Source organism: Sorex fumeus, unplaced genomic scaffold (genome assembly GCF_029834395.1).
Source record: "Sorex fumeus unplaced genomic scaffold, SorFum_2.1 ptg000045l, whole genome shotgun sequence".
Lineage (NCBI taxonomy): Eukaryota > Metazoa > Chordata > Mammalia > Eulipotyphla > Soricidae > Sorex > Sorex fumeus.
In genome coordinates, this window is record NW_026606102.1 from 10,705,248 (window position 1) to 10,726,324 (window position 21,077).

Here is a 21,077-nt window from a genome sequence, read left to right on the forward strand (position 1 = left end):
CTGGCTCTAGCTTAGCCCACACGATGAAAAATCCTTTTTCTATCAGGCTGCTGTCTCTACAAACAGAATTTGATTTCAATATAATGTCTAGACATGGAAATTTCATGTAGACCTTTTTCAGTCAATGTCAAGGTAGAAAATTCCTTAAAATAATTGAATATATAAGGAAGGAATATATCTTGTATTTAGAAAGCAGTCAGCCAGAAACTTCAGAGTTAAAAAAAAATCTGTGTAGATCTGTACTACCCAGCACAGTAGCACAAGCTATATATGGCTATTTCCAATAAATAAATAAAATTAAATTTGAGTTAAAGACAATTAAAATCTGAGTCCATTAGTCAACACCTTAGCTATATATCTGAAGTACTCAGCAGCCACCTGCCATTACTGGGTACTATATAAGTAAATACAGATTAGAAATGTTCATCTTCACAGGAAGTTCTATTTGACCATATGCTCTTGGGAGAAACCATTTATCAACATCAGAGTTTCTATTTTGTATATTAACTCCAGCCCTCCCTCTGTTATTCATTTTTTTCTGTCTGCCAAGGATGACTAAATGAGCTCTCTACTCTTGACTAAAGGTGATAGTGTGTATATATTCCTCAATACTCTCAAAAGGAATCACCTTCTTTAGCCTGTATATTTCTTATCAACATCTCTGGCCAGAAAGGCATATGCATCCAACTGTCTGCAGTCCTGAGGTGCCTTCATCTCCCTCGCCTTGATATAGTGCTTCGGACTTTCTTCCTCCTGAACTTTCCCAATGATTCATCCAGTTCATCCTCTTGCAACCATGGCCTGAATTTTGCATTTAGATATCCTTGTCCCAGCCCCTCCCTTCATGACTCTGCTGGGACTTTTAGATGCTCCCTCAGCACAGAAGATTCATCTTGGCAACTCTAGTGCCCATCTAGGGCATTCTATGTGGAAAGTACCTAGTGAATTTTCATGGAAAAAAATAATCAATTCTGTAATGAATTGACATACCTTCAGCTCTCCCAGTAAGACTTTTGCTCATTTTGCAGAGTTTTGCTGCAGCACCATAATTTGCAAGTTTGTCTGGAAATTTGTTTGGAATCACCTGGGATCTCCTAAGCCAATGGAATCCCACTCTCTGCTGGGATTCAGAGCCCTTCAACCAGAGTATCACTGTGCATCCTGGGGCAAGCACCCCACAGGCCCCTGAGGTAGTTTTAATCAAGTGTTCCTCCTTTGTGATGTGTTTACCCCAAGTCTCATCTCATCTACTCTCATTTCTACAAGAGTAACTGACATCTGAGTTAGGTAGTGGACATTTATGTCCTCACTACTCTAAAATAAGATGATGGGAAGATGAATACCTGTGGTAAATTTCTGTTAATATCATCCTGGTAACTGAGGCAGGGCAAACCACACTGGCAGGTCTTGTGCATTCAGTCTTTCCCCTTGAAGTTTTGTGCGTTATTGAATTTTATGATATGTTGCTCTTTAAAAAAGAGTACTAAGCTGCATGCCTGATTTATGATGATGTGAAATTTATGCATTTTCTCTGCATTTCTGGGGATCGCATCTCATGATGTTAGCGATCAAACTCAGAGCTTCCCCGGTGCAAGGTGCAGTTGCTGCCACTGAGTCGTGTACCTGCGCCCCAAAAAACATAGTTTTGAAGGAAAACAAAAACGACTTGAAGATAAAATGAAGGAACTCTATTTCTGTGGATAAAGTAAAAGTTGGAAATGTGGTGAGATTAGGGGATGTACATTCTGAAAAACCATGAAAATCATCCAGGAAAGGTGCCCTTGCTGGAACGATTCCAAATTGGTTGCTAAAGTATGCTGGGAGGAAGATAGAAAGGAGGTGCTTTGAAAAATAACCCAGAAGGCACTGTAAGACCAGCACACAGAGGTTGACTGGGAAAATGGTTAACCAAATTTCAGCCAGAAATAAGATGAGAGGGAGAAGGGAGTTCAGGCTGGATGGGAGCCCAGACAGAGACTTAGAAGTGTCAGGCACAATGTAGGAACCCAGTCCTTTCTGGTTTCAAAGGAGTTTTATACATTGCTTCTTTCCCCGCAGATTATATAACAGGAATTTTTTAACCTTTAAAACCGTAAAATAAAACTGTAAACTTGCAAAGTAACCCCAAAAAATTAAAATTAAAAAAATGACAGGAGCTACTCATTAGTTTTTATTGAACATCTACTATGTTCCAAAGCCCAAATAAAACTTCATATACACAGAGCTCTTGTGTCCTTCTTGGAATCCCAAGAGTGTGAATGAAGAGTGTGGCGACCTGGTCATTTCCACCTTAAAGAGGAGTGAGCAGATGCCCAACGCCTTGTTCCCCAGGTCACACAGGGCCACAGGTGACACTGCTGGGTATCATCCGTTCACATTCCGATGCTTTGGGGACACTCACTACCATGCCCAGACCAAGATTCATCCTAGTTTCCAGCAATCAAGGCATGCCTCCCCAAAGGCCCCCTGTCACCAAGAAGGGATGGGCTCAGGCCAAAGCTGGTCCCCCTGCCCCCACCTTCTCCTTTCATGGTGGGCTTCTTTATGAGACACAGGCTGTTTTTCAAATTTATTTAATTCATCCATCATGCTCTGAAGCCATTTGCTTTTTTATATTGGACAGATGTAATGAGATTTTGGACACTAAAAATGTTTTTATTAAAAGTTATGATCCAGAGCTAGTTAGTAGGAGGGACGCTGTCATAAATCCCTGGAAGCGTGTGACTTTAGCAAGGATGTGGCGACAGAACCTTCACCTTTGGAGCCACACCATAGAGTCCCTTAGGTGGATACTATCTCCCAAAGAGAGATACTACTCTGTTATTACCTGGCCAAAGCAACAGTCATGGCCGCAGTTACTATTATGTGTGGCTGAGGTGGTTCTGGCTCTCTTCTCTGGGGAAGCAGTGGCTGGGAGGAGCTGTAGGTGCATTGCAGGGAGGGGAACACAGCACCAGGCTGTGGGTGCTCCAGCTTCCCTCTGTGCCCCACTGTCGCTATCAAAGAATATAAAGAACATATTTTCTAAAGTCAGGGTGGAAGCAGTATCTGACAAGTGGGGCCCTAGGAGAATACTGGTGGACGAGCCTCACTCATGAAGGAACCAGCAGAGGAACCGAGGTGTGCAGGACCTGGGGCTTAGATCTCCAAGCCAGCTTGGATCGGGACTGGGCCTCCTCCACCCAGATCCCCCATCTTCCAATATGTAGACGTTACACCCACCAACTTCCCCAGCGTGGTGTAATCCCATCAATGGCCAAGACCCAGAGACTATAAAACCCAGCTCCTAGAAGAGAACGATGTGAACACACATCAGAAAATGTTGCCGTTGTCATCATGGTGACTCCATTTCAGTCATATGAGGACAGGAAAGATCACTGTTTTTCCTCCTATTTTTGAGGATTTCCTGATGGCCACTGAGGAGTGGAGACACTCTCTGGGGGGACCCAGGGCTTAGATCTCCAAGCCTGCTCAGATTGGGACTGGTCCTCCTCTACCCAGATCCCCCATCTCCCAGTATGTAGGCATTACATCCACCAACTGCCCCCGGCGCCATGTAATCCCATCAACCACCAAGACTCAGAGACAATAAAACCCAGCTCCCGGGAGAGAACAGCGCAGAGTCTCCTGTCTCCGTGTCTGGCTGTCCTCACCTGGACCCCTTGGAGAAGGGCGGGTTGAGTTTCTCTCCCCTCCCCAAGCAGAGCCCTGGCAGCTGAAGACTTCCGGTTCCAGCCACAGCCATGCTTAAGACCACTCTCCACACGTTCGGACGAGCCTCACTCATGAAGGAACAGGCAGAGGAACCCAGGTGTGCAGGACCAGGGGCTTAGATCTCCAAGCCTGCTCAGATTGGGACTGGGCCTCCTCCATCCAGATCCCCCATCTTCCAATATGTAGGCGTTACACCCACCAACTGCCCCTGGCACCGTGTAATCCCATCAATGGCCAAGACCCAGAGACCATAAGACCCAACTCCCAGAAGCACGCGGCCTCTGGAGAACCTGGCAGGCTAACAAAAGTATCCTGCCCACATGGCAGAGTCTGGCAAACTCCCTGTGTTGTATTGAATATGCCAAAGACCAGCAACAATGATGGGTCTCATTCTCCTGACCCTGAAAGAACCTTGAATGTGGCACTTTCTAAAATCTCAGGGCTAGAATGAAGGAGACGTTACTGGTGCCTGCTCGAGGAAATCGATGAACAACAGGATGACAGTGATACAATGATACAGTTCACATCGTGTCGCCACATGGAATTCATCCAACAAATAGCAGCACAGGGTCAGTGAAGTGCATGTCCCTAGAATATAAATCACCTCTTGGTGTTCTCTGGATGTCAGTTATTTTGTGAGTGTGGCAAAGTAGAGGACTTCAGTGGGGCAGCAGTTGAGTCAGGAACCATAAGCCATGGACACAGAGAATTCAGCCATCCTGGGTCCTGGAAGAGGCTCAGAGCACATCTTGGGGAGCCATAATAGGGGGCCTTACCATAAGAGGGGGCTGTGACAAGATGCAGGCAGAGTGAGATTGGCACAACCTGGGCTATCCTTTTTAGGTGGGTAGAGTGCTCTGCTGTTCCTGAATTCATTGCTAGATAGGTCAGTTCACATTCCAAAGGGATAAATTCTGGCAAGCTTCCAAGAGGTACCCAGGGGAAGAAGTATGCAGCTCATAAGGACCAGGTGGAGAGCGTGGAAGGGAGGGGGTCACAAGACTTATGTGTGATCCTGTGACTATTCACTGGGAAGGGCGTTTATTCATGGGAGAACGCTGGTTGTGTGTCCCAAGAGAGGAGTGTCATGACAGCAGTACCATAGAGTAGTTGAGCACAATTTGCTGCGTATAGAAATAATGAAATTAAAACTTCACTAAACAGTTAGATTTGGTTAGCCACCAGCTACCTCCTCTTCCTCCATCTGTTGTTGCTCCTCCTCTTCCCCATTCTCCTCATCCTCCTCTTCCCCATTTTCTTCCTCCTCCTTCTCCTCCTCCTCCTCCACCTCCTCTTCCTCCTCCTCCCCCTCCTTCTCCTCTTTCTTCTTCTCCCACTGTGTTCCTTCTTTAGGGACCCCTGAGTAAAACTGACACAGAAGTTAGATTCTTGGAGGAGGGTTTTCGGCCCCATGCATCAAGGAAAGCTTCCTAGAAGAGGTGGCACTCCACTGGGTTGGAGGAATTTGCCAAGCAGGAATTTGCAGAGATGAAGAGCATCACAAGCAGACAAGGGCACATGAGCTGTTGGTGGGCCTCATCAAGAAATACAATTTGTGGGACGTGGAAAGATAGTACAATGGGTAAGGTGGTTGCCCTGCATTGGACCAGCTGGTTTGATTCCCAGCATCTCCTAGGGTCCCCCAAGCCAGGAGTAATCCCTAAATGCAGAGCCAGTAGTAAGCCCTGAGCACAGCCAGGTGTAGTACAAAACAAAATGCAATCTGAAAGCATATGGTCAGTCTTTTCTCTTTTCAAATGCAAGTCCCCAGGTAAACATCCTGCTCTGCCCCGTTGAGTCCTGCCAGGTAAGGCTGGATTTATAGGAAGATGAGCTTGGAGCTGATCCTCCTGGCCAACTCTCCTAAGTGGATCACTTTCTCTTCTTTTGGTGACTCGAGCATTTTCTGGGCTGTGCACAGAACATCAGCAATCCCCCCCCTACCCCTCCCATTTACCCCACCCCATCTTCCAAGACAGCTGCGGAGAACCTAGCTAGCATTGCCATTGAGCTCATCAATCCATGTCATGGCACACATTCCATTTCACCATCCATCACCCCTTACGCTTGCAGAATGACCGTGCATTGGAGGATTTTGAGGAACGGTTTGCTGCAGCCAGTCCGGTAAGGAGAGGGTCTGTGTGTACGTGTTCCCTGCCATCTCCATCCTTCATTCCATGCTCCTAAGTCATGCCTTGTGTTTACAGAACAGGAATTTGCCCATGGACTGTGTTGAGATTTGCGAGGCGGCAAAGGTAAGGTTTCAGGCTCACCTGCAGGAGGGCGATGCTTCTGTGGGGGAGACTGCCCCCCTGCTCTCCTCCCTTTCCCATCACTCCGTGCAGCTGGCGGAAAGGCCACTGAGCAAAGCTGCTCACCAAGGCCGGGTGGCACGTGGAGTAGGTTCCTGTTCTGGTTCTGATAGTCACAGGATGTGTTAAAAGGGTGCTAAGATTGCTCAGACGATGTCAGTGTGTTTGTGTGTGTGTGTGTGTGTGTGTGTGTGTGTGTGAGAGAGAGAGAGAGAGAGAGAGAGAGAGAGAGAGAGAGAGAGGAGAAGAGAGTATGGAAGAAGTTTCAGGTCTGTTCATCAGGATCCTGACCTGACGGGAATGCAGCACAGTAAAGTTGGGGCTCAGGTACATGAAATAAAGTGTTAAGTGCACCCCTGCAAGAATAAAAGTGCAAGAATAAAAATATGACAGGTTGTGCTTTTGAATCAACACACCCTGGAGCAAAAGAACTGGGCTGCAGCCCTAACCTCCCACACCCTGGGACAGAGGAGTTTGTTCTGCACCACTAACCCAGAACACCCTGGGTCAGAAGGACTGGGCTGCACTCCTAACACAGCATGCCCTGGAGCTTGGGGGCTGATTTGCACTCAGTGTAATTTAGCTTGGTTGGTAGAAACCAGTGGATATCCCTATTTCTGAATTCAGGGTGTTTGGGGAGCCTCTGAGAAAAGTCTTCAACCTTGGCCATGAATGAGGTACCAGAACTTTCTAAGTATCTCTTGGCTGTACTATAATCTCATTGTTCGCCATTCCTAGGCTTGGGGACCCAGATCAGTCTCTCTTCTCTCTTCTCTCTCTGTCACTCTGTCTGTCTCTGTCTGTCTGTCTGTCTGTCTGTCTCTCTCTCTCTCTCTCTCTCTCTCCCTCTCTCTCTCTCTCTCTCTCTCCTTCTCTGTACCCTACATGCATCAAAGTTGGGAAGCACTGATTTAAGACATAGAAGCTCTTCTGGGTAATGATTAGAATTCTAAACTGAGTTAGGATTCACTTCCCAGAAGTAGAAGCAAAGTGTTCTGCTTTGTGTCCTGAAGACTGAGTGAAGGGAAGGAAGACCTCTGTGGGGGAGATGGAGGAGCATGTGCAAAGGCCCTGAGGTGGCACCTCCCTTCATTCCCCTAGTGAATCTCCCTTCCATAGTACTGCCTTGAAGGTGTCTGTTCCATGAAACTGCCAGATAGGAGAACAGGAAGTGTTTTCCCAGCCCTGGCTTCCCTGCTCTGGGTGCAATAGCTGATACACATACAGAAGGGACTCCATGCTGCTCCTTGAGATAGATTCTCAGTTCGAGAACCCAGAGAGTGTGGGTCTGGAAGCTTGTATCCACTCGTCAGCTCAGTGGTACCTTTGGAGCTGGGTTTTCAGACCTCAGCAACTTATGGCAGCCATCTACTGGAAAGGACTAGGGATGGATGGTGAACGATGCTGGTCTGGCACCCTGGTCCATTTGTGAAAGCATCTTATCTGTGTCAAGGAACAGCTGGGGAGGGGACAGGCCTAGTGGAGACTTGACAGGGTTCCCCCTAGGCAGCCAAGAAGTAACTGGAGCAGTCCTAGGGTCCTCTAAAAGGGCCAGAGGCTTCACCTCTCTGTCTCGTATCACGGGAAACACCCCAGTGAGCTCCACTGAGAATGGGTGGTCCATCAGGCCTTCCAAGAAGTCTGGCTTCTGGTTCAGGATGGCGGAAGGACTGGGCCTCCTCCATTTAGCTAGGCTAACCAGGGGAGCAAGCCAGGTGCCACCAAGCCTGTGGGTCCAGACCAGCTCCTTCATTGTGGCTGATCAGAAACAAGGTCCTTAACCTCTGTCAGCACATCTGCAAATGCAGATGGTGAGGGAGATTACCTGCCTCGCGCAGTAGCCTTCCTGGGCTCAATGAGCATCAAACATGAGGATGATGTATTAGAAAATGTACCGTAAACTTGAAAGTGTTTTACAAATGTGAATGGTTAGTATTACTCTCATGGGTCTGTTAAAATGATTCATTATGACAATATTATCAGAAGGAACATGGCTTATTAGGTTACAAATAAAAGGACTAGGGTTAACATGGGAAAGAGGCTGTGAAAATAGAGATTATTGCAGATTTTCTATCACATGTGGTTATTAGAATTATTTTTAATTTTATGCCCTAAGAATCCCCTCTTTCTATAAAATTTAATTAACTCCAGGTTCTTTTTAAGCAGCATAGCCAATGGAATGAAATAACAATCTATGTTTTATGCCTCTGCGTGTTTTTCTCGTTTAATCCTTGAGTGAAAATCATCTGGCAGGAGGAAAGTCTATATCTCAAGAACGAAGGTTATTTTAAAAGTTGTGCTTAAGGAGAAAATTAGCCAATAAATTCCATTTATGATGTTAGTAAAAGTATGCCACGAGTTCAGCACATTTGAAATGTAAATTGTGTAACTTAATTATTAACTTGGTTTTAATATTTTCCTACCACTGAAAATAGTGGTGGGCCATTTGAAAAACATCATACTGTTCCAATGGCAGAGCAACCCAGAAGCGCCTTTTGAAGGAATCAAAGAGAATTCTTCCCTGGGTGAACTATGAAGCATTGCCTGTAGATTGGGCAGGTTTGCATCCAACCATGTGAAAAATGATTCACAAGCTGATGAAAGCTCTCCCAGGACAGGCATGCACTGAGGGCCTCGCCAGGTTTGAAGGGCACCTTCCTTCCAGATCTCTGATCTCGCTCCTCTTTCCTTGGCCAGTGAAGGAGCCAGTAACTGGCAAGAAGGACTCTGCAGCTCTTACAAATTCCTCCCCTCTACTTTGTACATCTCCTTTCCTCCTTCATACTGGTAGCCCCGATCTGCTTATCTCTCACCTGCTCAGGAGTTCCTGTCCTTTGATGCACAGATGCTTTTCTCTCTGTGGGTCCCCCCACCTCTCCTGTTCCCCATGATGTTTCTCCACCAGGCAATTCCTGGATCCCATCCTGAGCTCTCCCACCCCATAGAATCCTCTTGTCACGTTCCCTGAAAATGGTCTCTGTTTGGGGGGTCCTCCCCATCAGGCCTGAAACTGCTTGCAGGTGAGGACACAGAACATCTCTGCACCTCACCTGGAATCCCCTTGTTGTTGTTGGATATGTACAGGAAAAAATGGTATGGCATGGGGAAGGAAGAGAGCGTGACCAGGCCCTACCCTGTGCCAGCATGATTGTTCTATCTCACAGCCTAAGGGAAACTCTTGAAATGGCATTTCCTCAGCTCAGCATCTTTCCTTTCAGCAAAAGAGCCTTTTGGGTCTTTTAAATCCAGGCTGAGGCAAACTTCACAAAAAGTCCAGCACTTACTTAGCATTGGTGAAGGAGCATTACATTTGTGAAGGAGAGATGGTCACATCCAGTATCCTGAGAGGGGACTTAGCACTGAGGAGTTGCAGAGGTCAAAAGTGGCCAGGATTTTGGAGAGCTAATACAGGGGTAAGACTCTGAATTGCATGCAGCAATCCCTAGCACCATGAAAGGTCCTCTGAGCACTGCTCAGGAGTGATCTCTGGGCACAGAACCACGAGTTAGCCCTGAGCACTGTGGGGGTGTGGCTCAATCTTTCCCTCAGTGGTCCATGCTGAATCTGTCCTCAGTTCATGGTCTACTTCAGCATCCGAGGACCCCACTTGCTGGATCAGGAGGAGAAAATGTGTCCTTCCTTGTGGGAACCAGGGGCTTCCAGCCCGCCTGATCAGGGCGGAATTGCAGAGCCGAGATCCGGCGTGCCAGACAGGCGTGCTCTCTTGCTATTTAGTGATGGGTTTAGATTCCCCCAATTATAAGCTCTCATGGAAAAATCTGAAGATGAGCAGAAAGTGTTAGTTTTCTCCCACACCGGGCAGGTTTGCAAAGAGCATATAATTATATGCTTTTCATAATTAAGCCAAGACGTTTGGTTCCTGGCCATGGACTCCCTGCAGTCACTGAAGCTGGGAGCATATGCATATTTATTTCTAAGTCTGTCTTCCCGGGTTTCTTGTGCGGCTGGGGCTGGCCCTGCTCAGACATGGTATGATGGATGGGTATCTAGATGATGCGGTGTCTGCTGTGACGGAGTTTCTGGGAGTGATTAATGGTGTATACACTGGGCTGTTTGTGATGCCCTTCCCGGTATTAAATGATATGTTTTCTTTTCCTCCAATGACATTTTTTATCCGAAAGACAGATTTTTAACACCTTTCATTGGACTGCTTGCTCTCTATGCAGAGCGTTCCAGCGCTGACCTGGGTGACCTTGGGATGCACTCTGGGACTCAGTTTATTCACCTGTGAAAATGGGGCTGATGCTTCCCAAGCCTGAGAGTTGCTGTTCCCGGGCACAATTACCAAGCAGAAGCCAGAGAGCAGGATCCTGCTCTCCTAAACCTTGGAGAGGTGCTTGGCAAGGGGGTGGAGCCACTCTGGAAAATAAAAAAAAGAACATGATGAGGTTGATTTCTCACCTTGATCTCCTCCAAAAGAGAGACGGTCTGGCATTTTCTGGGAGACCTGAGTGAGCGGGGAGTGTTCTAGCTCCTGGAAAAGAGGCTATGGGTCCACACTGGACTCCTCAGGGGGAAACAAGCAGACGACTGGGGTAGGAATGAATCAGGTTGATTGACATCCATAATGATTGAGTGACTTACTCTGTGTGTGTGTGTGTATGTGTCCTCAGGATGGAAACGAGAAACTGGCATCCTAATGCCACACTGATCCTAAAAGCAGGACTCGGCTATGATGAATTTCCTTGTAATGACAGGATTGTCTCTTTGTCTTTTCAGGCTGTGACCCAACTAGAACTTTTTGGGGACATGTCCACCCCTCCTGATATAACCTCTCCCCCCGTAAGTATGAGCTTTCTCTCAGCTCTGCACCCCTTCTTCTCTTCCCCTGCCTCCCAAGCACAGAGGCATACCCTCAGTTTCTTCCATGATTAAAAAAAAAACAAGTGTTGGTTAGGGGAGAGAGGGTGGAGCGGGGGGGGGGGGGGGGGCGGGAGTTGGAGAGGTGGGGGCAAGGAGATGGATCAAAGGAACATGCACAGATTTTGCATCTGGGAGCCCCAGGTTTGATCCCTGACACTGCAGGTTCTCCTGAGCACGGTCAGGAGTGACCCCTGAATACTATTCAATGGCAAGCACACCAGGAATTATGGTAATCCATGCCTCTGTTTTAAGAAGTAAATGTGATCATGCACCAGTAATCACAGTATACTGCCTGTGTGCTTGCCCCGGTGCTGGACAGTAGAAAGAGACAAAATAAGCTGCCACTTGGAGTGACTATTTCTCCTTGGGCATGTGGACAAGAAATACAACAGCCTCTGGACAGGATGAAGACCTGTCTACAGGCTCCAGCCACTCCCACCACCATCTGCTTCCTGCTGTCCCTCTCTGCCCTGTCCTAATCTTTAGTCTCCCTCCTGCTCACCTTTCTCCAATGTCTTTTTTGTTTCTCCTGCTCTTCCAGCCTCCTTTTTCTCCTGCTCAACAAAGCTGCTCCTGGAGCCAGGAGCTCCCAGCTTGTGTTTCAGCCAGGGATGCTCAGTCAGTGCTTGTCAGGGGGCCATGCAGGGCAAAGAGCCTTGATTTAAAATTTAAAAGATGAGGGAAGGAAAAAAACAAAACCAGTCACTAAGAATCCCTTAGAATCACTAAGAATGCGAAGGGGATGCATTCCAAGGCAAGGGGCAGCTCCTGCTGCTCTCTGAGCCTCCCCCGAGGTGGGAGGGGAGCAGTCAGCCACAGCTGCACCCACTAATGCTGCAGGCGGGGCAGCCCTAGCACCACATGTGCATGCACCCAGCAAGGCCTGCTGCCACGGTCCATTGGTGAGCTGCGCCTCCTGGAGCAAAGGCTGTCACCCAGCAACAAGGACAGATGGCCTGAGCCTCGCTGCTCACAGCTGTCGCCAGGGAACCTGGGCACAGCTGCCCTGCTCCTAGCATCTGATTTCCAGGGCGAAGAGTCCAGGAGCTTCTGTCTCCTGGATCTCGGGTCTAGCTACTTTCTCCTCCCACCTGGGGAGTTCAGGAACATCCTGGCATCTGAGAACACCAGGCCGTGGAGGAAAGAAGGGTCCCCGCTAACCTCATTCCCTTCATTTTACAGATGAGCAAAACTGAATCCCAGAGCAGGCATGTGACACTGCCAAGGTCACACTGAGGGAAGGAGAACAGCATTGATGGCCTTTGAAAGCGCTTAATGCCGCAGCCCACTGCTGTGTTCCTGGCCCTGAACCCAAGTGCAATCCAATTGGGTATTTAATAATCCTCAGAACAATGCCGTTCGTACTGCAAGCTGCTGGTCTAAAAATGGCCTTGTCTAATTGCCATGGTTTCAGGATTAATTGCTTGCCCCAGTCTATTCCGGAGTGGGGGTGGGGGAATAAGATTATTATGGCATCCGATAGACAGACTATAAACAAAGGGCTGTCCAGGAGCGGGCACAGACCTTTCCAGAGAAAATAAGCACCGATGGTTTTATCTCAACACTGCTCTCCCTCTGCACCAGTTCATGCAACAGAAGTTTCTGGAACTCAGATCTACCTGAGGCACTCGAAGTCTCAAGACTGCTCAGGCATTTTTTCCTTTTCTTCTCTTTTGTTTCTCATCTTCTTGAGACCATTAACTTCTTCTCACTACTGAGGATTCAGGCTGAATTCTGGGAGGCAGCAGGGCTGGAGGCGTTCTGCTCCAGGAACTAGCTGTCCTTGTTCATTGAAGAACTGCTCCTTGACGGAGAACTCCGTGGCAAGCTCATAGCTGGGTGCTCCAGACACTCTGAGACTGTGTCTACTCAGAGGGCACTGGGTCCCCTCTCAGGGTGAAAGCCAGACTCGATGGAATAACCTGCGAGTCAGCAGACAATGCCCAGGGGAAGGGGCTCAAGTGAGTTGAAAGATTAACCATCATTTTCTGAGCACCCACTTCCTGCCTGATTGGAGTCTAAAGTCATATAAACATCTGGTCTCCTAGCATCTCTCAGGAAGGGACCATTTCCCCAGGTAACAGCCAAGGACTCGTGGTTCTCCCCTGCCTCCAATGCCCTACCTGGGGTGTGCTTCTGCAACACCCCACCTCCTACCCCCAATTCCTGTCTTTCCTGCCTCCCCTCCTTGGGGCTCACATGGCTTCTGCCTCTTCTCTGCTCCACAGACTCCTGCTACTCCAGGTGAGGCCTTTATCCCGTCTTCATCCCAGACACTTCCGGCGAGTGCAGACATGTTCGGTTCTGTATCTTTCGGCACTGCTGCTGTACCCTCAGGTAAGACCCCTACCACTAGTTTCCCTTCCTTCGGTACCCACACCCTCCCGAACAGGAACAAAGAGTAAGGGAGGGCATGAAACCAGCTGCCCCTGGGTGTCAGGGTCCTGTAGAACTGCCATGTGCTCCATGTGACTGAGAAGCCTCCATTGTGAAAATAGGGTTGTGACAAGAAGGTGACAAAGCCCTGGATTGCCCCCCACCCCTAGCTCAAAGTTGGGGATGTCTTTTGCCTGGAAACTTGAGGCCATGGGATGCAGATGTGGCATCTTAGGAAGTATAGCATTCACACAGCCCTGCCCCTCAGCAAAGCTTGTTTCTCCTGGGCTCTCTGATTTGTCTGGAAGGCAGGCAGGCATTGAGTGTGGGGGTGCCCCATCTCTGGAGGTCTGGTTGCTAACAGGGCCCCCCACCTCACTGGAGGCAACTCTAATAAGCATAAGTATAAAGAGAAAACTTCTAACAGGGAATGGGGTAAGCAATGAGGCCCTTGATGATGTAGAAATTACCTGTTGTTCTCCAAGTGTTCTGTACAATACATAAACCACTTTTACAAGGTGGACACATATCAGGACGCCATTGCAAATGAGTTATAATTTGGGATGCTGATGGCCTGTTTCCATGGCTCCTGGATGTATGCTGGGAAGACTGGGTCATCACTAGACATGGCCAAGGGTGGGGTCTTTTCTGCCTTTACATCTCTGGGAATTGTCAGGAGTTTTTTCTTTCCCTTCTTTAACTACATATTTGAAATCTGTATCTTCATGTTTCATTTTCCACTTTCTCTGTATAAATAGCAAACAGAGTTTGAATATTTCAGAATTCAAATCTTCTTGCAATTTTTTCTATAAATAATTACCTTTAATTACACAGTGTTAGAAACAAATTCTTGCCACCAAATATAAACCTTGTTATTATTCAAAGTGAATTAAAAATTCATAGCCTGTTCTGAAATAGTTGAAGCTATTCCTCATGAGCCTGGGGATCATTATGAAATTTAGCAACAACAAAGATTGGAAGCCCCTGGATGTAAATCTCAATGTAGTGTCTTTAGGTAGCTTAGAAATTTGTTTAAGCTTCCCAACCAGACATGTTTTGCCCAGCTCTCAAATGGGACCATGGTCATGGTTTGATTTCCTCATCTAGAATTTAAATTGCAAATTTGATGAGTATAATATATTTTGATATGTTATATTCAATATATTTGATACAGTCACTGTCACTGTCCTCCCGTTGTTTATCGATTTGCTTGAGCGGGCCCAGTAACGTCTCCATTGGAGACTTTGTTGTTACTGTGTCTGGCATATCGAATACATCATGGGTAGCTTGCCAGGCTCTGCCGCGGGGGCGAGATACTCTCAGTAGCTTGCCGGGCTCTCCAAGAGGGGCAGAGGAATTGAACTCGGGTCAGCCATATTGGCTGCGTGCAAGGCAAACGCCCTGCTGCTGTGCTATCGCTCCAGCCCATATTTGATATATAGAAATATAAATTCATATTTTCCTGAAATGAGTAGAATATACTATATCATCTTATATGTTTCTCATTTTGTATTTGATTCTGGGCCCACACTGATACCAGCACTTACTCTTGACTCTGTACTCAGGGGATCACTTCCTACCATGCTCAGGGGACCATATGATATGCTGAGAACGGAATTGAAGTATTCGCCATACAAGGCCATGTTCTTATCCTTTAAGAACTGGACATATTATGTCATCTTAAATAAGAATAACTGTTTTACACCAGAAATTAAACTCCTTTCTGTGCTGTACTATGTTCACAATATCTGTCCCCATGCCCATTTCCCTCACTTCCACTTTTTTTCCCTTTGATGCATAAAGACACCTTGAGCAGATGATGGGAACTTGAGGTACCAGACATCCTAATTTGTGGAACATGTTTACGTGGCTTGTGGATCGTGTTCTACAAACATGTCTACAAATTAGGTCACCAAGTGCTGGGGTGGGGGGGGGGGGTGGCACATCAGGCGCTGTCCTCAGTGCTGAACAAGGCTGAACAAGGCACCTCCTGAATACATCCATACCACCTTCCGCACTCACAGAGCAGATTTTTACTGGGAAAAACTCTTGCTTTTCATGCAGTTGTGGGAGCCACAACCTGGTTCAAGTCTCGGGCACTCACATGACTCCCTGAGCACTGCCAGCCCTCAGTCCTGAGCACAGGGCCAGAAACAGCCCCTGAGCAGAGCACAGTGCTTTGTCTTGGTCTGTTGTTGAATGTATGCAACTATCAAAAGAAATGAAAGAGCTGAAATGTATTGTGGACATTACCTCCAAATGCTGTGTGTTCGGGCCCCAGTCACTACCCAGCAAAAAAAGATTTGTGACTGAGAAGGATGTACCCAGATGCCAACCTCTGGTTATCAGTGCCAGTGTTCAGCACTTACTGTGATATCATTGCCACAGCCTTGCAGGCCTTCATTTCCCTTCCCAGAAAACAGATTTAGGGTTGATCTGAATCGGTGACAGAAGCAGCTACTCCTTGGCCCTTTGACCCTCCCAAGTGAGTCACCAGTTGCCAAGCTGTTCAGTGACTGCAGTCGCAGCCAACAGGTAATAACATCCCGCATCTAGAGTGACTATCTCTCTGCCACTGAGGTGGTCTGCAGGCCTGCCCAGTACCACAAAGCCTGGCACTTTAGCCCACATGTCTAAGGAGATCCCTGACCAGGGGTGACTCCCCCTAGGAAAACAGACCTGCAGGTTCCCCAACATGATACCCAATTACCCCAGCCTGCCCTTTTCCTTCTGAATGTGATACTCTGGTCTGTAGCAGTTGGCACGAAGCCAGAGAGACGTGCTAATAGCTCTCTCCAGAAAAGTGTGCACAGCCATCTGTTGGTTCCTTGTAAGGAAAAAAGAAAAGGGGGGGGGGGGGTAGGGGTGAACCTGCCTCAGAAAGCGGAATCATCAGCAATCACAGTATTTGCAGATCTCAGAGCTTAATTATACTCTTAGAAAATGCAGCGAAGGTGTGTGTTCCTCTGACTCATTTGCCTTCATATGATGCCTTTCTCCATCTCAAGCGTTTAAAAAGCTACTGATATATGTATGAAACTATGCTGGGCACAGGGACAGGGAGGGAGAGATAAATAGAAAGAAAAGTCTTACTAGCAGGTGGTTTCTAGTCTAATAAGGGAAGACAGAATAACCGGGAGATCACAGTCAGGTAGCGAGTACCATACTGGAGTTGCCCCTAGTATGTTGTGCCAGCCCAGGGAAGAAGAACCAACTCAGTCTGGAGGGCAGAGGTTCTCCTAGAGATGATGCTTAGCTGAATTTCAGAAGAAAAGCAAGAGGTAGGCCCATGATGGTCCAGAGGGTTGCTGTCAAAGACACGTGACCTACAGAGCTGAGAGAGAAGCTGAACATTGTCTTTTCTGCCAGGAATGGTACTGGTGAAATGGAATTGAAAAGGGAATGGGGGTAGTTGGGAAGGGACTAACTCCAAAGACTCTTCAGCCAAATTAGGGCATCTAGAGGCTCATCCTCCAGACAGTGAAATGCCCTCTTTGCCTTTTAGACTAGTCCTATAGTGGCAAGGAGGGTGGGATGGAGCTTAGTGAAAAACTCATTCCAGAGGCCAAAACCTTTTGCCCTGTCATGGGAACAAACACAAGAGCTGGGGCGAATGAGTGATGCTCGGAGAGGTCTCCACCCTCTCTGACCTAGATCTTCCTTTTATAATGAGTATTTGTCATGTCTCCTTTAATATCTTAAAATGAAATTCATAGAAAATACAACCCTCCAATACAGTTTTCCAAAATCAATCCAATCCCCTAACTATAATATAAGGCAGCAATAAAAGAATGCTAATGTACAAAATAAAGCATAATAAAGATATAGATTATACAAAAGCACTGCACTGGAAGACAGAGCAGGGAGTCAAGTAGGAGGATTTATGAAGAGAATCATCACAGGTTCAGGGTAGCCCAATGTAGGAATGTTCTTGTGGCTTAAGCACCATGATAAATGTATCTGTCTGTGATGATGACATTCCAAAACCAGGAACTGTTCTTCTAAGTTGTTACTGGGATAACATGTTTATAATCATGTTGATCCATGGTCCTCTCGTTGTTCATCGATTTGCTTGAGTGGGCCCAGTAACGTCTCCATCATGAGACTTGTTGTTACTGTGTTTGGCATATTGAATAAGTCTCGGGTAGCTTGCCAGACTCTGCCGTGCGGGCGAGATACTCTCGGTAGCTTGCCGGGCTCTCCGAGAGGGGCAGAGGAATCGAACTCGGGTCGGCCATGTTGGCCACTTATAAGGCAAATGCCCTACTGCTGTGCTATCGCTCCAGCCCAATCATGTTGATATTTATGTTTTTTTTCTGGAAAAAGTTACTGCCCACCACTGCCAAAGTGATAAAGACTCTGGTGTTCCAGATGAAATAAAGCAGTCTTCCTTCAGTGTGCCTGGTCTTATAGTCTTGAAATACTAAGTAGCTTGAAAGTTCCTTTAGAAAGTGTACTTACTACATACTTAGCACAATATAGATATTTCTTTAGTATAAATTATTGCTACTGTTGTTGCAACAAGTGTCATGTGTGTTCCTTTAAAAATTATTAAATCTCTCTCATAAGGGTTAAATCAAAACCCTCTTTGATTTTTGAAGTGCCCACCCTAAACTCCCTGTGCCAGGGAAAAAGGACAAACCAATCTTAAGCCTAAAAATGTTTAGCACTATATTCCAATAAACAAAGGAATGGGAGTGTCTCAGGAACACTGTGATGGGTGTAACCCAATCAATTTAAGCTTCTTGTGGCAAGGGACAATGGAGACACCAGTGTTATCCTACACAATAACTTACTCCTGAGTAGTCTGACATCTTATGATATCTAAAATCAAGATAATAATACTAGTGCAGAAAGACTACATAATAGTAACTAGAATTACCGTTTGCTGAATGATGTTATGTGCATAAGCAATTTCTTTATAGGCTCTTTTCTTTGTGGGGTGTTTGTTTGTATCTATCCTCTACACCTGAAAGTGTTCAGGGCTTACTCCTGGCTCTATGCTTGAGAATCACTCCTGGTAGGGCTCATTGGACCATATAGTGTGCTGTGATCAAACCTGGGTCAGCCAAATGTGAGGCAAAAACCTTACCCTCTGTATTGTGTCTCTGTCCCATTGTAGGCTCTTTCCAAGTCCACTCAGATTACTAATTTTCACTGACTGTTCTCTCTGTCCAGTTTAGTGTTCCTACTTCATAAGTAATCTTGACTGCTTTTTAACCCAATGCAGCAGTAGATTTTTCTGCTCATGTTTACAGGGAAAAGAAGCTTCAGAGAGTGAGTGTTCTCCCCAACATCCTACAGAACCCAAGTCTACCAAGATGCAAAGGAGAACAGATTTAAGCACATACAGGCCTGTGGTCAACCCGATTTCACCACATAACCACTGTCACCACCCCATTTATAAGTAATGACAGCCAAAAAAGTCTCAATGCTTCATATATTGGCTGACCCTACTTTTGGGGAAGAAAAAAAATTGGCAAAATGACCTCGACAATTATGCAGTGAAAGGCCATATCCACTGTCCTTTTTCTCCATTAAGGCCCAAGACTTCGGAGACTGTGTGTGGTCTGAGGTCCTGATTCACATAGAATAAAGTGTCAGTAGGTAAAGGGATATACATGAGAACCTTTCAGTACATGTATTGCAAACCAGAATGCACAGAAGGAAAGAGAGAGTAGGGCAGGGGGAGAGAGATAAAAGTATCTGCCATAGAGACAGGCTGGTAGGGGGAGGCAGGGTGGGAGGGAAACTGGGGACATTGATGGTGAGGAAGGTAGTTGGTGAAGGGATGGGCGTTGGAACATTGTATGACTGAAACCCAATTATGAATAACTTTGTAACTGTGTCTTATGGTGATTCAATTAAAAAATTTAAAACATTAAAAAATAAATAAAGATGCTGATAAATTTCCATAGGAATAAAGAAAAAAGAACGAGTATCCTAGTGAACCTCTACAAGGATGCCTAACTTGCTTCCCCACACCAGACTGGACTAAGAAATGTCTCCTTAGACAGGATTCCCCTGAATGCCTCCCTAGGAGAGAATCCCTGGGAGGAGAAGTCACCACCCTGTTTATCACCTCAGTCCCCTAAGCCCCAGCCAACCCCAGAAATCTCCTGGCACCCCTAGACTCCATCGAAGGTGCCTCAAACTGATTTTCCTCTCTTCCTTCCAGGTTACGTGGCAATGGGGGCCGTCCTCCCGTCCTTCTGGGGCCAGCAGCCCCTTGTGCAACAGCAGATTGCCATGGGTGCTCAGCCGTCAGTTGCTCAGGTGATGCCAGGGGCACAGCCCCTCGCCTGGGGCCAGCCGGGCCTCTTCCCCGCCACACAGCAGCCCTGGCCCGCTGTGGCCGGGCAGTTCCCGCCAGCCGCCTTCATGCCCACACAAACTGTAATGCCTTTGCCAGCCGCCATGTTCCAAGGTTCCCTCACGCCCCTGGCCACCGTCTCCACCCCGGGCGACCCCAGCAGGTCGAGTCCACAGGCTGACAAAGCCAGACAGAAGATGGGGAAAGAAATGTTTAAGGATTTCCAGATGGCCCAGCCACCCCCTGTGCCCTCCCGCAAGCCTGACCAGCCCTCCCTCACCTGTACCTCAGAGGCCTTCTCCAGTTACTTCAACAAAGTCGGGGTGGCACAGGATACAGATGACTGTGATGATTTCGACATCTCCCAGTTGAATTTGACCCCTGTGACATCCACCACGCCGTCGACCAACTCACGTGAGTGCCTTGCTTTGCCCATGGGGACCCCCTAAGAGTCAGGCCTGGTTTCTGGAGCCTACATTGAGAACCCAAGAACTCCACTTTAACAGCTCAAATCAGAAGCCCTCTCTGTTAACAATTCAGCTTAGAATCATAGCCACCCATTTTCAGCTTCCACTGACAACATACAGCCTCTCTCTGGATGCTTTGTCTTTACTATCATTATCCCCCATAATAGTGCTTGTTATAAGTTGTGTGGGTCCACTTTGTGAGACCTCTTTGACAGCTCTTGAAGGTGAGATTTGAAAGACAAAGGGTTGAAATAGAAACACACAGTATAAGCCTGTTATTTTCTCAGTATGTCACTTGATCTCATTCCTTATTTATTCATCCAAGGGTCTCTGGTCTCACTTATGAGACACTATTTTGGTTTAGTTTATTGGAATGTAAATGAATATTGAATGTGAATTTTAAAAAAAGTTTAGTGTCAGGATAAGTTTTGTACTTACAAGCAAGTTGTTTTTTTTTGGGGGGGGGGGGGAACCTCTGTATCTTCATCTCTCTTGGACTAATGACATTGAAAGTGTTCAGTGACACATGTACTAAAATGTACGTCCCCATGTTGGGGTGTATCTGGAGATTTTGTGTAGCTCCCCTGAGCCAATCTGCTCATCTCCTCACTCAGCTTCTGGCCCCTTGGACTTTCTCTGCTGCTTGGCAAAAGCAAATGCATTGGCTTGCATGAGCAGGTGCCGCCTCCTCTCCCCGATTTAGTGCTCCTGTCCCTGCTCACTTTTCTATAATGAGCATCTGCAAAACCGGAACTCAGCAGCCAATCAGAACCCAGACACACTTGAGTGGGCATATGTTCCGGTGCACACCGTTTGGGGAAGTCGTCTGTGATTCAGCCCCATGCCTTGACAGTTGATAAGGGGAAAGAAAAGGCTCTCGGAACAATGAGTCTGCGTTTGCATTCCTGTCACAGAGGATACGGATCACTGCTTGGCCAATACCATAAATTGTCAAAAAAAAAACACCTAATGTTAACACAATTAGATAATGTCATTGCAGCTAGGTTTGAG

General features: G+C 46.9%; 1 protein-coding gene across 4 annotated transcripts in view; it reads left to right on the forward strand.

Annotated features, from left to right (window-relative positions):
• Nucleotides 1–21,077, forward strand: part of DAB1 (DAB adaptor protein 1) — a 413,306-nt gene that overhangs the window by 374,875 nt on the left and 17,354 nt on the right. For all 4 annotated transcript variants that reach the window (XM_056122171.1, XM_056122170.1, XM_056122173.1 and 1 more), the window contains exons 10-12: nt 10,767–10,829; nt 13,139–13,247; nt 19,465–20,013. In XM_056122171.1, the coding sequence (XP_055978146.1) occupies nt 10,767–10,829; nt 13,139–13,247; nt 19,465–20,013 (721 nt within the window). The remainder of the gene's footprint in view (nt 1–10,766; nt 10,830–13,138; nt 13,248–19,464; nt 20,014–21,077) is intronic.